At 38.2% G+C, this 14,989-nt stretch overlaps 1 protein-coding gene across 2 annotated transcripts in view; it reads right to left on the bottom strand.

Annotated features, from left to right (window-relative positions):
* Positions 1 to 14,989, bottom strand: part of PLPP1 (phospholipid phosphatase 1) — a 47,160-nt gene that overhangs the window by 5,058 nt on the left and 27,113 nt on the right. For both annotated transcript variants that reach the window (XR_003400059.1, XM_026865434.1), the window contains one exon: positions 10,322 to 10,379. Coding sequence is in view for 1 of the 2 variants with exons in the window: in XM_026865434.1 (XP_026721235.1) it covers positions 10,322 to 10,379 (58 nt within the window). In the remaining variant the exon portion in view is untranslated. The remainder of the gene's footprint in view (positions 1 to 10,321; positions 10,380 to 14,989) is intronic.

Here is a 14,989-nt window from a genome sequence, read left to right as displayed (position 1 = left end):
TTATTTTTAAAGAGGTAACTTCAATCTGACACTGCTTTTAATAGACTCAGGCAGTCACACTCTCCTGCAACGATCCTTCCTACTACCATGACTCACTCAGACAAGTGACATGTCTGGGCTGAAATGGGCAGCAGGACCGCACAGGGAAACAGAGCAGCCAAAGAGAGGCAGGAGCTTTTGCCTTACAGTTCATAGACTCACAGAATGGTTTGGGTTGGAAGGGACCTTAAAGATCCATTAATATAAACCCAGTTTGATACCCTAAGTATGACCCAGTAGTCCTTATATAGCATTATATGCACAATATAGAGGTGTCCTGGTGTTACACTGTATTAACACTTACTACTGTTTTGACCCTGTTGACTAACAGAAGGCCATGACTTCAGGCTGTTTACAGAACCCCTCCTGACACAGTATGCCTCAGCTTCTTTTGCTCCTCTTTGAAGTCATTTACAGCACAGGCTTAAAAAAGGGAAACAGAAGCAAATCCCTGCCTGCCCCTCTGCCTAAGTATGTTTGCTAGAAAGGAATAAGCTTTAGAGTAGAATTTGTAATCTACAGATGCAGCAGGAACTTTAGGAAGCGCCATCTGCTACATACTAGTGTAACACCCCTTCACAGCAGTTCACTTGTTGCTGAGAAATACATCTGTGGGTTTACAAACACAGCAGGAGCATCCACAGCCATTCTGGTAGCAACGTGCTCCTGTAAGTGACAGCTATGACACCATGCCAGCTTCCTGGCTATCCTGTTTCTGAGCATCTGTCTGATCATTCAGTAATATAATTCAGCTATGATCTATTTCTCCATCCTGCTGTTTCTCATGTTTGTTTTGTAAAGTACATTAAAAGATTTCGTAGAAACTTTCTTGTAATAGGATTAAATAATCTTGAACTTTTTTCCCCCAGTACTAGCTAATGCTTACTCTATAATGAAAATATGTTCTTTACACCACACACATCCTGAACACAAGTTTCTTCTTAATCTATGGTCTAGTACTTCATTTCTAAAAATACACACAGGAATGAGAAGAAACTCACAGCCACTTTGTGGCTTGTTGCAAGAAGCCACAGACATGAGTGGAAGGGTCTCTGCAACTGGAGAGTTATTTGCTGCTCTTAATCTTTCTAGCATAGCTTTCAAGTATTTGCTCTTCCACTAAAGCAGTATTAATATACATATATACATGATGCCTGCCTACCTGATTTTAAAGTACAGTGACTTTTATTTCCTAGGTGGACTTTTGTAACCATGCAGCTTCACAAGAAGATTTCCCAACAGCCACCATCACACATCCCTACCTTAAGGGCACAAAATTGTTTTAAATCTACCAAAACCACCTCACTCCACAAACAGGTCATATTTCAGATACTTCAATACTTAAAACTCCTCAGTCATTTCTCATTCAATATCTTTTCAGCTTTTTTCCAAAATCCTATTACACTAATCCTGAAAATTCTATACTGCAAGATGTTTTGCCTATTAGGGCATGGGAAATTCTCCTGTACTTAAAGAAAGTTTTTGGGGTTTTTCTCCAACCCAGGAAGAGTTTTACTGGTACTAATTGATTTGTTCTGTCACTTTTCAAAAATTATTTTCTTCAATAGGATTTTAGGTTTCCCAGTATCAAAAGGCCCTAGTTATCACACTTTCTACAGGTTTCCTGTTGTGTCCTAAGGACTAGAAGTACACTTTCCCTTTGGAGATGTACCGTTTTCCTTCTTATTTTTGTCTCTCCAATCCTAATATACTCATAGCATCATGAACTTAACAGCAAAACAGAGAAAGCATATGGTTTTCTTAAAGACAAAACTCCTCTGTGAGACAGGGAAGTGAGAACACTTCTTGAATTGCCTGAGTACAAGTAGTAAGAGTCTGAAGGAGAAATAAAGGCGCAGAAAGTCTGTTTTCTTACAAAGCAAGCCCTACTGTGAGAGACAGTAGTGGCTGATATAAGTTTTGGGAGAGAACAAGTAAATGGCATTTACTTTACTTAACTTAGCATTTATCACTAGTCATGTCTAACTTCAGTTTCATGATACCTGCCTGAGCATCAAGAAAGTCCTATGGCATTACTGTTTTGCTCTTAACAGGCACAAGATCCTACTGCAGTTATAATTAGTATTTGGTTCTTTTATTGACTATCCTTAGAAAAGCTCATACTTTGAAGCAAGTCTGCTGACCTGAAAAGTTCAAAGTGCCACAAACAGTAATCAATGCTGTGGAAATCATAAGAATTCTTCCCAAGCCAAGGGCTCTGAAACAGTAATGCATAAGCCACCTCAAGTGTGTGTACACATGCATGTGGTTGGGTTTGGGATTTCTGGGGTGGAGGGAGGGGATATATAGAGGTACTGTGTTTTAGTGGTTTTGTTAATGAGACTGAGGTGGAAGTAGAAGGGAAAAGCACATGAGGCACCAGTGTTTTAAAGTCTTCAGAAAATACGACCTCAGAATAACTAATATGATAAACAATAGGGCAAAATTCTCCAGGAGATCAGGGGTTAGGAAGGAAGACTGAGAACCCAGGCACACTTGTAAGACAAGTAAATTTCATTTCTATGAATATCCCAAGAACATCATTACAGGATACTCCTCAGACTTAAGTCATCCATTAAGAAACTGAATAGATGCACAGAGCACCAAAGTAACTATCCACCCTCCAACTCCATCAGTAAATAAGCATCATACCTTTCTGTGAGGAGAGGGGACTCCAGTAACTACAGTACTATACACTTCTAAAAGACCGTTTGCTCCTGAGTATCTTCAATACAAACATTTATTCAAACAAGATCTTCCAAGAAAGTGAAAGACCTGAGACAATCACTTTCAATTAATGCTATAAAGCAACAGAAAACAAACACTTAAACAGATCTGCCATCTCCCTGTTCCAGTCCTGCTCAACAGTCCCTCAGTACAGACCCAAAACACACCTGCCCTACTCATACTAGGTAACAGGGGTGAAAAAAGCCCACTTCAGAAGTCTTACAAGCTTTTTCCTTCTTCTGTGAAGGTTTGCAAAACAGTTCTTCCCTTTCTGCATGTTACACGAACCATTACAGATTCCTTTGTATAAAAGCTAGTTGATATAAAAGCTATTCATCATATTTCAGCTACCATAAACTCTGGAATTCAAGGCAGTGTAAGAAATCCAGGAAACAGTTTAAAAATTGCAGTTCCAAGCACAAAACAATGGCCAACAGCCACAAGATGTGCTGAGAAATAATCTGTCATATATGATCTTGTGTTTATGCAAATACTACATACAAGAGAAGCAGCTTGTTTTATACTTATAAGCACAGTATCTAAAAAAAAATAGAGCTTTAAGCAGCAACCAGCAAGGCACTGCCTGAAAACCAGAAATCAATGTGCAGTGTCTCATGTGAAACTTGGTTTTAATATGGATAATGTCTATCCCATGTAATTTTAAACACAACAGGCTCATATACAAACAGAAAACTATTATAAAAGCAGTACAGAGATGTAGCAGAATTCATGAGTCACTCATGAGCTGGGGTTCTTGGAGAAAAAAGCAACTTAGACATCTAAGTTTGTATTTTAATGACATCTTTTCTTAAAGAATATATACTTATGATCCTTGGTATATCTGCAATATTATCCGTTTTTTAGTTTTATTTTGATTGAGCAGAAAAAGGAAAAACTCAGTATTTCAGAATTAATTTTTTTCCTCTTCCAGTGAAGGAAAAGGATACAGGTCTGCAATTACTTCAAGGTGATCTAAGCTGTTGTTCAAAGGGATGATCTATCCCTTTAACCATGTATTCCTGCTGACTCCCCTGTACCAGCTCTGATGTTTGAATAGCCCTACAGTGAGCTAGTACAGGGAAATGATCCATTGGACAGATGAATTAAGGGTGAAAAAATGACTCATCTAGGAAGAAAAGACAGAATAGGTACTTACCTGGCTGCTAAAATAGCTGCACACTACTGTTAAAAGTCAAGTGATGCATAAGAGCTGCCTCCTATGCAATGCAAAAAAACCCCCTCTGTTACTAGCGATAGCCCAACTCTCAGTTCGATTTCAAAAGTACAATCAATCTATTCCATACAGACATTTCCCACTGGACAAGTAACGTTTTATGGGTTTTTAATGCTCCAGTCTGAACTTGTCTGTACACTGCAGAAATTGTTATTGACATCATTTTACCATCAAGCAGCATAAACAACATTTAATTCCATTGTAAATGTTAACACTTGGATCTTTTCTGATAAGAAAAAGCTAAATGTGTTCCTTCTACTTGGTATAAGGATTTTTCTTTTCTATCAAGTTATAGAAACCTTCACTAGAAGAACATAAGCACTGCAAAGTATTGCTTTCAGCTCAGTTCACAATAATCTCATCACTCCTGACAGCTGTAACTTAAGCAAACTATGGAAAAGTTGTTTTGCTTTGTTTGCTTACTGTTAAAAAGTCTAAATATCAATGCAAGCAGAAGCACAAGCATCTCCATACTTGAGCCTTACAGTGTGACTAGTTACCCTTTATTTTTTCAACTCTTCAAGTAAGATGCTTGGTACTGGCCACAGCTACAGCCAAATAAAACATTTTCAGTAATGTCTTTTCATTAGTTTTTGAAGACTGGGTAGTCAGTCCTCAGCTTTCACATGGGCAGGAACATATTAAGGACTGTTCTGTAACTCTAGACAATAAAGAAACACTGCCAGGCAAACAAGATATACCTACAATACTGGATAAAGGCTCCAAGGCTCTTACTTGGGTACTCTATCACTCAACCTTCAATCCCAACATAAACAATTAAAGTAAGATTTCAAGAACAAAGCTTGACTGGCACATTTAGGAACATGAGTACAGAAAGCATCCTAAACCCAACCTTCACTTGTATTTAGCCTGTGATCTCGCTTCAAAAGGTGGCTGTCCTTTCCCAACCAAAATAGCAGCTGTCCTCCCCATTCTCATCTGTAATTCCCTGTGTCCTTGGACACACAAAACATTCTTTTCCAATGAACAGTGGGAAAGCTTGAGAGGCACTCAAGTTACATCATGCAAAGATTCATCATCCCCTTTGGTCCCAAGTTTAAGCAACACAAACGTTGCCATCCCCAGAATAGCAGGGCAGCTTGGCTGGGTTTCCACAGCCCTGTTCTTCATGACAGGTTAGGAGCCAGCAGGGACATGCCCAGGCCAGCTACAGACAACGCCATTACAGCAACCTGATCCTCAGCGCCACACTAATTTCTGCCAACTGCAAACAGTTGCAGTGGGGTCATTCTCCCTACTGAAGACAGCATACATTTTAATTTACAATAGTTTTCAGATGTAAGTTTAAAAAAAAAGTTGAAGCAAAAATTTAGGACTATAACTGAAGCACCTCCCACTCTAGGGGAAGGGGGCTAGTTTGGTCACATGAACATTGCTAGAAGAGACATTCAACTACACTCACCCTCCCATTCTCCAAGCCAAGATAAAATGGTCTTGTTGACACAGGAGAGATAGTGCCAGCTGTCTAACTATGAAAGAAAAGGAGCAGCAGGGAGAGGGGATGACGGAGACAATTTGGGATCCAGCATCTGTTAAGTCACTGGGTTCCCACACACTGTTGCACCTCAAACTCCCTCTAACTTCCATGTGAAGCTGCTGTTGGCAAAATCATCCCAGAGATAAAGGCTCCATCTGGACCCAAACTGACCCACCTAGCTCTGCCAAATGAATCTCAAAATACGTTCTCCACCACAACTTCCCAGGCTGATAGTCTGCAAGCAGATTTTTTTCTGTGGTTTTATTCTATATACCAGTTAGAACTGCAAGAAACCAGAAGCCTAACCTGAAGCAGACTAAAAACCCAGGCCTTAAATTGGTCTAGTTAGACACAACCACTTTTTTTACAGGTACATGGCAACATAATATCCTGTTAAAAATGTAGCAGTGACCTCTGTGGTATAATAAGTGAAATACACTACTGCTTATTTAAATAGGTAGATTATACATGCTATTTAACATTCCCTAAGGTTATACAAAGCCTACACATTCCTGTTGTATTATCATTCTTTTAGAACATGTTAGATATATGCTTTATGAAGCAGAATTAATGCATTCTTTTTACTTTGCAGATGATGCAGATGGAAGGTGCCCCAGTAATCTGCAGTAGGCACTGCCCTTGCTTCTGTTTTAATGCCAGACAGTCACATACAGCAAGCTATGTGAGATCGGTTCAAGTAGAGATTTTGCACATGAACACAGTAATAATTCAAACACAGTAACAAAATGTAGATTCATTATATTTTGCCATAAAAGGCTTTAAGAAGGGACTAGCTTCATGAAGCTGCTATCAATTATGGAAATATGTAAATTGATATGGTATCACAGACTCATTTATTTAGATAACCTTTAAAAGCTTGACTGCCACATGCATGTGAGGTGAATGCTGCTTCTGCACCTAAAACAGACAATAGTAAGTAACTGTAAATGCTGGGGAACAAAGGTTATTTGTGTTCTCCCAGAAATATGAGCCCAAATTACATACCAAGTAAGTACTTCCATTTTTTGGATTAAAGTTCTAATCTAATGCTGTCCCACAAACCAAGAGACAAACTAAGGAGAAATGCTTCAAATTCCCAGATATGTCCTTGCTTAGACTATTAATTTTGAATAGAATATCATGTGGCATGATATTCTTGTTTGTTTCTTTAGCTCTGAAAACTCAATATGTACTTTCAATTTGGAATTTCAAGCTTTTCAGCTACTATCCTTCCCTTCTGAACTAAATCACACATTTTCTTCTACATGCTCCTGAAGCAAGAAAATGAGACACCATCTAGACAAAAACCCTGCTTCCATCATAACAAAGCCCCCAGAATACAAAGACATTAAAGTTACAACATCTTCAAGAGATGAACTTTTAAAGAAACACCCACCCAGCAGTACCTACAACTCAGTTTTTGTCAACATCTTCCTTCACATTAAATATAAAGCCTAAGCTATCAGATATTTCTGAGATGTCAGATGCCCTCACTATGAGGTGGAAATATGCAGCACAGGATTATGTTCAAAATTGCAGTTTTTAATCCCGATACCAGCAAAGCCATGTAGTCAGAACTCAGATACCACAGTTCTTACCGAGACTGGTGGATTTTCTCATGTCACCAAAGGTTTAAAGCATCTAAAACATTTGAAAAGGCTGATAGCCACCTCTTGTTAATTTTTAATCCATCATGTGCAAGTGCACATAACAGAAAAAAGCTACAATTTAAAGCAGAATTGCTGGACTGCAAACAAGTAACTGAAGTTGCAAGAAGTGTGTCACTACTTCGTATTTTGCAAGGTGCCTTTAAGCCACACACATCAACTTCAAGCATCTCATTTCACAGCTGCAGTGTTTGTGGCAGAGATCATTTCCCCTTTGATTCCACTGAAATGTTCCCTCACTTTTGAAATGCATAATCTGACACAGTACATATGTTTAGCAGGTAACATTTAAGAGCACGCTTTCTGCAGTATGCACATGGCAGACTGCTCCAGTCTCTCCAGAAGCCAGTATGCTGGTGTCTGGTTATGATTACTGCTGCCTCTGAGTAATACCACATGTTAATGATTCTGTCCTGCTCATGACTCAGATTAAGCGTGCAAAGAGCAGATAAAGCTGGCACCAGAGTTCAGTTAACAAACAGGTTATCAAGAGCCATAGATTCGGTTTAGAGCCAGCAGCAGCATTCTGCCTTGCCACATGCACAAGGGGGAGCGTTAGAAAACAGTTTTCCTCGTGTTCCTGCAGTAGCTATCTGTCTGCTTGAAGACATCTGTTCTTTCTTTCTGTTACCTTTTTTTAATAATAAAAAGACCACATGCAATACAAAGGTTAGTATGCAGTAATGCTGTGTTAACCAGCGAAGTACAAACATCTTGCACAGGTGTCATTAACCTTCTTCAGACATTTGTATGAAAGACTCCCAACAATTTCTCGGTGAATAATCTTGTTACAGGACAGAAGAAAGGACAAGTCTAATCTTCACAAAGCCTTTTACTTGTACTGGCTAACAGCCCAGCCAGAGACAAGAAACTGGGGTGCAGGAATACATGATGAATGCCTTCTCCTTCAGCCAGGGTTCTGGCTACTCATTGACAAGTTTACTGAATAACAACCTAATCTCCAATAAAGCACTTACTGTCTAACTCTTAACATGACATTTGTTGAAGACATTCATACCTTTCTAGTTTAAGGGTGCTAAGTAAAGCCATGTTGTCTTGCAGTTACTACCAGAACTGAATGAACATGAGGACAGTTTCTGGAGCAGCAGGCTCAACCACAGTTTTATTTCATTGCTGAACTAGGACTGACACAAGCTCTGGATTTACAGCATTTCAAAGTGGCATACAGAGGATGGTTTGACTTCCACTGCTCTACTTCTCCCCCATGCAGAAAGCTGTTAAGAGCAAAGCTCACATACACACAGAGCCCCAAGACATGTAAGGTTCACAGTTGCCTGTTGAGGAACTCTCCACACAAGCTCTTTTGCATGGATTCAAAGCCATGCCACAGGCAGCTACAGAACACATTAATTAACCCACATGAAGTTAATATTTTCAAAACAAATAATTCTTCACTTCCTTGCCAAAAGACTGCATTTTTTCAAATCCTACCAGGTTAAACAGCAAGAGAGAGGGAGGTAGTGTGGGGCAGGCAGTGAGGCACACAGGTTTTAATTAACAGTTGAAAGGTTTGAAAATAGCAACTCCTTTCTCTCAGTCTGTAGCAGTTGAGAAGTCCTCCTGACCACCACCATTTCCCCAGTCTGCAGCAAGCAGGATTCTCCTTACACACACCCGTGACAGAGGTAAAAGTTCAGACAGATTCAGATCCCTGCTAAATGACTATAATCCCATCAGTATAAACTATAAACCATACACACTGCCACACATCTAGCCAGTCTTCTCTTGCCTGTAAGTTTGTGCTTCTGAGAAGTGGCAGTATTCCATTCTCATATTGCTCAACAAAATCATGCATGGGGAAGTTGGATCAAAGGGTATGGCTTAACCCAATCGAGCAAATCAGTATTAGTTTGTTATACAGCAGTAATTGCTCCACTGCCCTATGGAAACAGTGGGTTTGGAATCATATCACAAATGGACCTACATGATTTTGGAGACTGCCAGTCATAATGTGCAAGACACTATTTTTAGAATAGCTGACAGATAAGGAAGCTGCACTATATTCTAGTCAAACCCATGACATAATAGTACTGTGAACTCTTGGTATTTTAACACTAGAGACAGGTGAGAAGGGAGAGGAACTAAATATGTTTAGCTATAAACAAACTTCAATGATAGATCTAAACTGAACACTGAGCTTCTGAAAAGCCTTTATTTTAAAATAAAGTTTAAAAATATCTATGTCATGCTGAAAAGCCACCCCTTTCTGTTTGTGGTTGTAGCTTTTTTACTTTGGATAATGTGTCCATCCACTGTGGATGTTGTAACACTGCCAAGAGACAGAAAAAATTTAAAATGCAATCAAGATGAGAAGCAAATTGAATCTGAGCTCTGAAAATCCTGGCATGTATGTATTATGTTAGGAATTTATATCCAGGACTTAAGCTTAATTTTCCAACTACCTTGATGACAAAAGTGCACAAAATTGTTTAATACTTTGTGTTACAAGTTAACAGGGGGAGAACAATCAAAATCAGTCTTTCAGTGTTACAAAGCTTGTCCTAGGACTGAAGGTAGTTGACCCTAGCTGACTTGGAACAACTTGAACTGAAATAGATTAGGCTGCAACTGAAGCATTAGAAGAATCGATATTATTATTAGTATCTAGGTCCCCACACAGATGCATCCCCTTGCTTCCCTCACACTTCCTCCCCACCCCTAGAAGATAGGAGAAATTAAAAGGAATATAAAAATTCAGGTTGACTTTGTTTTGTGCATATGGACCCATACACATTTGACCAGGGTTTAAGTTTATGGGTTTTGTTTTTTAAATAGGCTTTCCATTTTCATTAATTCAGACATACATTATATATTTTTATATGGCTTGCAATACTTCCAGTATAACTAAATTTAAGTAGCAGCATATTTTCCAAACCCACTTGTCAACAGGTTCATTTTAGAGAAGACACACAAGCCAACTACCATATTAAGTATTTGTAGGCACACTGAACATAAATTCTCTTCTTGTCCCAGTATCAGTGGTGTTCCCTTACAACTCCTACTGAGAAATCTTCAGATAAACATCCTACAAAAGCAATGTCTCTTGCGCAAAGCAGCCAAATAAATACTTCAAATTTTGTATTAGGTAACTTCACAGACCTTTCGTTGCAATTTAAATGGAAAGAGCATACTTACTGCTAGGAAGAGCATGCAGTACATGGAGAACGAAGAATGGCCAGAGTAAAATGATAGTCTAGAAGAGAAGAAAGCAGACATCTCATCATTTTGCTTTTGCAACAGTCTACAGTGATATTAATTTATCTTACACAAGTGAACTGGTAAATTGGCAAACATATCCATGCTTTTTTATTCATGTAGGGAGGCTAGCTAGGCACAACAGCCATTATGCATGTCTGACAACAGCTTCTGACGAACAGATTTCTCTACTCAGCAGATACCTTATTCCAGCATTAAGTTGATCTCCACATATAGGTAGTAACTACTAGCTCTCTGACTGAGCAGCAAGTAGACACATCCTCTAAACTAGGTATCAAATGTCCTTTAAAGCAGTATATTTGCTTCTTCATCTTAACACCAGAATACTGTAATTATTATCAATTTTAAAATTACTTATCTGATAGTCACAGTAGGTATATGAGAAGAAATGACACATTAATCACCAATTAATTTTAGTCACCATCAGGAGGCCATAGCATACAACTATCTAGATGTTTATACCACATACACATATGTATACCTTTGGTAAATGTACTGATTGATGCAGACCACTATCATCTGTCATTGAAGGGTCAGGGGAAAGGCTGGAAGGCAGTTCATTAGCCAGCCAACCACAAAAGACGACACTTCATCTAATATTTGTAGAAATAGCTTCATACTTTGCTATCTCATTTAAAGAGTGTTAACATTGCTTTCAGCTCAAAAGGGCTTCTAGCAGGTCCAGACTGAAGGGACTCAACAGTTGATGCTGACACTCTGGCATGCCTTCAGCAAAGTCCTCCCCTGAACAGGTGGTTTCTGAAAGGAGCTGAGTATCAGAGATAAAACAAATCCCACCCACCTCTTCATCAGGAAGAGAGGACAAAAGGAAAAGACATTACTAACTCCATCTTAAGAAGCAACATGAAAGAAACTGTAAACTATTTTTTCTATTTTATGCACAGAGCCTTGTAACAATGCTGCTTCACAGGTACCAGCCAGGCTTCTGTGCAATTTAGCTAAGTAACACAGCACTCCTGACTTAAAAGAGTTTGGCATATATAAACAAGACCAACTTAAGTGTCAGCCCTCCACCATATCCAGCAGTCCCTTTTTGATGCCTCAGGCAGGCAGAGAGCCTGAGGCCATGGAAATTCCTGGTCAGGGGAAGCATTTCTACTCTTCAGGTATGAAGATAGTAATGAAGTAATTAAGGCAGCTCTGATGCCCAGTAAGATAATTGGGTTTAACATTCACTACTCAAATACCACACAGAAGAGAATAAAACAAACTTGTGCACAAGTGAAACTGCACAACTTCCTGCATTAATTTTCACATCTAATATCATGAAACTGAATCAGGCATCAGAAAAACCCACATAAGTTTCCTCTGCACGTTTTAGAATTCTTGGCTTATAGTTGATTCAAAGCACAGCCAATAAATAGCTTTTCAGTTTCAGAGGTACTAAATAAGAAGTCTTGAATGACTACTTTTGTGGGGATGTGAATATATATAATATCACAGATATTTTAAAATTCAGTTCTTAAATAGAAAAACTGTATTGACAATGTGTTATTCATGTTAATATTCAATTATCAATTGAATAGCAATGTTAATATTCAGATGTTTAAAATTCAAAAACATAAGATTACATTTTAGCTACACATCTCCACTTTAGTACTCTTAACTCTTCACCAGTTAAAATCTCTGGGCAAGAATCCACTGTGAAAGCCAATAAGCATTTTGAAGATCTCTGTCTTTCAGACAAATGTGTCATCTGAGCCATGAAAGCAGAGCATGTTCTACAGAACAGAAGATACAGAGTAAGGAATTTGTGGCTCCTACAGCAATATTTTATCCACTGACTTTGGGCCTACTGTTATAGCTCCAAAGAGAGTGGACACCTGTTGTCCATAAGATGACATTTCCTATAATTCCTGAAGGCATCCTGTTACCAACTGAAGGAATACAGAAGGCTAAAAATCAAGAGAAGGAATAAATGCAATTCTTAAAGTTTATTTTGGAATTCCTATACCATTTTAAAGGTGGTATACTCAGGTTTAGGTTGATGTCACATTAGCCCAATGTAACATTAAGAACATGTTGTTCCAAATTGAAGATTAAAAAATTTGAATGCATTCTCATCAGGCATAGATAAGTATGCTGTACATGATTGAAAGTGTTGTGCTTAGCACATAAAGTATTGCCAGAAATACAACTGGGACAAAGTATTGATCCAACTTGTACATTGTGCAATCCCACTGAAATTTCTTTGGCAATACTGCTGATTCTAGCTTTCTTTAAAACACAGACATTTTAAAAAATAATCTTTAAACCCTTTCAAACCCTAAGCTTGACAATGGAAAAGTTTACCAGCAATTCCTCAGCACGCAGACAACATCCTCCCAAAACCAGGAGAACATCTGTCTATCAAACCAGCCAAGCGGCTGCATAGCCCAGGCTTCTTTGTGATCATACTGCAAGTACTGGTTTGCCATGAGACAGCATTTATAAAATAAATACATTTTAAATTAAGAAATTAACCACTCTTTAGTAATCCCAAGAATGCAGAAGTATTATAAGATACAGTAATAAATAAAATGGTACAGACAACTCTCAAAACCCCTACCTTTTGCTAATGAAAGAAAAGCTAAATTATCCCAGTAGGAGTTTGCACATCAAATTCTGGGACATCTTTTCAAAATTAATATTAGAACAGTATCCAGTAAACTGTATCATGAAACAGAATCGGTAACTGCAAAACTTGTTTTGATTCTTTCCAAAATAGCAAAATCTGACGTCAAAAGAACAGCTTTTCAGAGATCTATGCTTTTATTCCATCAATACCTACCTCACAGATCTTTTCTGGTGTGAAGAACAAGGCTTCATTTTAACAGGAAAAAACATAAGATTTAGTTATTTCCACTTGGGCAATATATTACTACCAAGTCAGAAGAATGCCTTAAGTAGTAATACGAAACCAGTTTCAGGTCTCAGTTGAGGTCTACAGTTTCCATCATATACAGTACCACTGCACATCTCAAAAAGGTCTAAACCAAGGTAATTTTAAGGGCTGTTCAGCTTTCTCGAAACTTAGAAGTTTTGCCACAAATTTCACATGGTTTATGATAAAGAAAAAAGTAAAGACATTATACCTTCTTAAAAAGGTTGCCAGAAGACTGATTACAATTAATCACTACACTTTGTCACTGTACATCTGTGTTTTTAAAGATTACCTCGGAAATTTGTATTTTATACGAAATAATTGAACTGAACCACACAGTACTTTTAGCCAGGACTTCTAATCCCAGGATAGCAAGTCTAAGTAAGATTGCCTTGCAGGACTTGACACTGAAAACCATTTCACTCTGTTCTATTCCTTTCCATGCACAAAAGCAACTTGGCCTAGGGAGCAGAGCCTGCTTGATAGAAGGTACCATTTCTTTAATTTGTAGAAGAATGAAACAATACACACAGCAAATAAAAAGATCATTTGTCTTACACTGTCACAAGAAAGCATATTTTGTAGAGTGCATTATTTCATAAGGGAATTACTGAACAGTGGAGCTCAATAAATAAGCTTCATGTCTTCTCTCCATAGAATGCCTTTGTAAGAACACCTGAATACGCAAAAACATTTAAGCAAAGTGCAGGAATCTGACAGGGAATTAAATATTGGAACATTTCATACAAGAGAAGTTATTTTAATGCAAAGTAACATTTCATGATAAAATTATTCCTAGTACAGGAAGGGGGTGGGAAGACATATGATTGTTAATAAAGATGGTTAACTTCAAGGAAATGTCCAGTCTCATTTTAGATTTTAAAAATTTCAAAGCAAACCAATTGCAAAGGCTATTTAATGAAACAAGGGAAAAGAAAACTAATCACAAAAATTAAACTAAGGCATGAGGTTTGGGTTTGGTGTTTTTCTGGGAGTTTGGTGGTTGTTCTTTTGTGTTGTTTTTTTAACAGAGTTATAGTTTTGGAGGCATTCACAGAACAGACAACTAAGCATTTTAAAAGTTTGGTTGAACTTCAAAAACATTATACAAGTTAGCCCCATACCAGTTAATCTAGAACAGGTCCCTAGCTACTGGGAACTGCTCCAGGTGATTTAACTGCACTCACTGGCATGCATGAATACAGCCTGTGAAAGAGCTCTAAACAAAGCTGAAATAAAATTCCTGGCAAATGATTGGTAAAGGGCACCACCTTGGCAATTGTGTTGAAATAAATTATCAAGGTCAAAACTGTCAGCTCTCATTTCCTAAAGACTTCTTTGAAGATTACATTTTGAGTTTGCAATGGCAGACAACACACAGCTTGTTTTGAGTGCAGCCAGCATGTGAGCAATAGATCAACTTAAGTAGGGAACTGTTTTTTTCCTCTGGACATCTGAGTTGTAATATGAAGCTGTACATTAGTAATAAAATTATAATTATGAAACAGCTTCAGTATCTGTTATCACAAACAGAAAAAAGTGACAGCCTGAAATTAGAGAACTTCAACTATCCAAAGTTAAATTCAACTTCAGAGAGAGTGCTTCTCACACATACACACTTGATAGCTGTGCAAGTCTGCTTTGGAGTCTAAGAGAGTTCAGACTGCAGAGAGTGCAGCTGAAGTGACTTGCACAACATGGCT

The sequence above is a fragment of the Athene cunicularia genome (genome assembly GCF_003259725.1).
Source record: "Athene cunicularia isolate RWA chromosome Z unlocalized genomic scaffold, athCun1 chrZ_part1, whole genome shotgun sequence".
In the NCBI taxonomy this organism is placed as follows: domain Eukaryota; kingdom Metazoa; phylum Chordata; class Aves; order Strigiformes; family Strigidae; genus Athene; species Athene cunicularia.
Note: the sequence above shows the minus strand (reverse complement) of the source record. Positions and strands in the feature narration are given on the sequence as shown.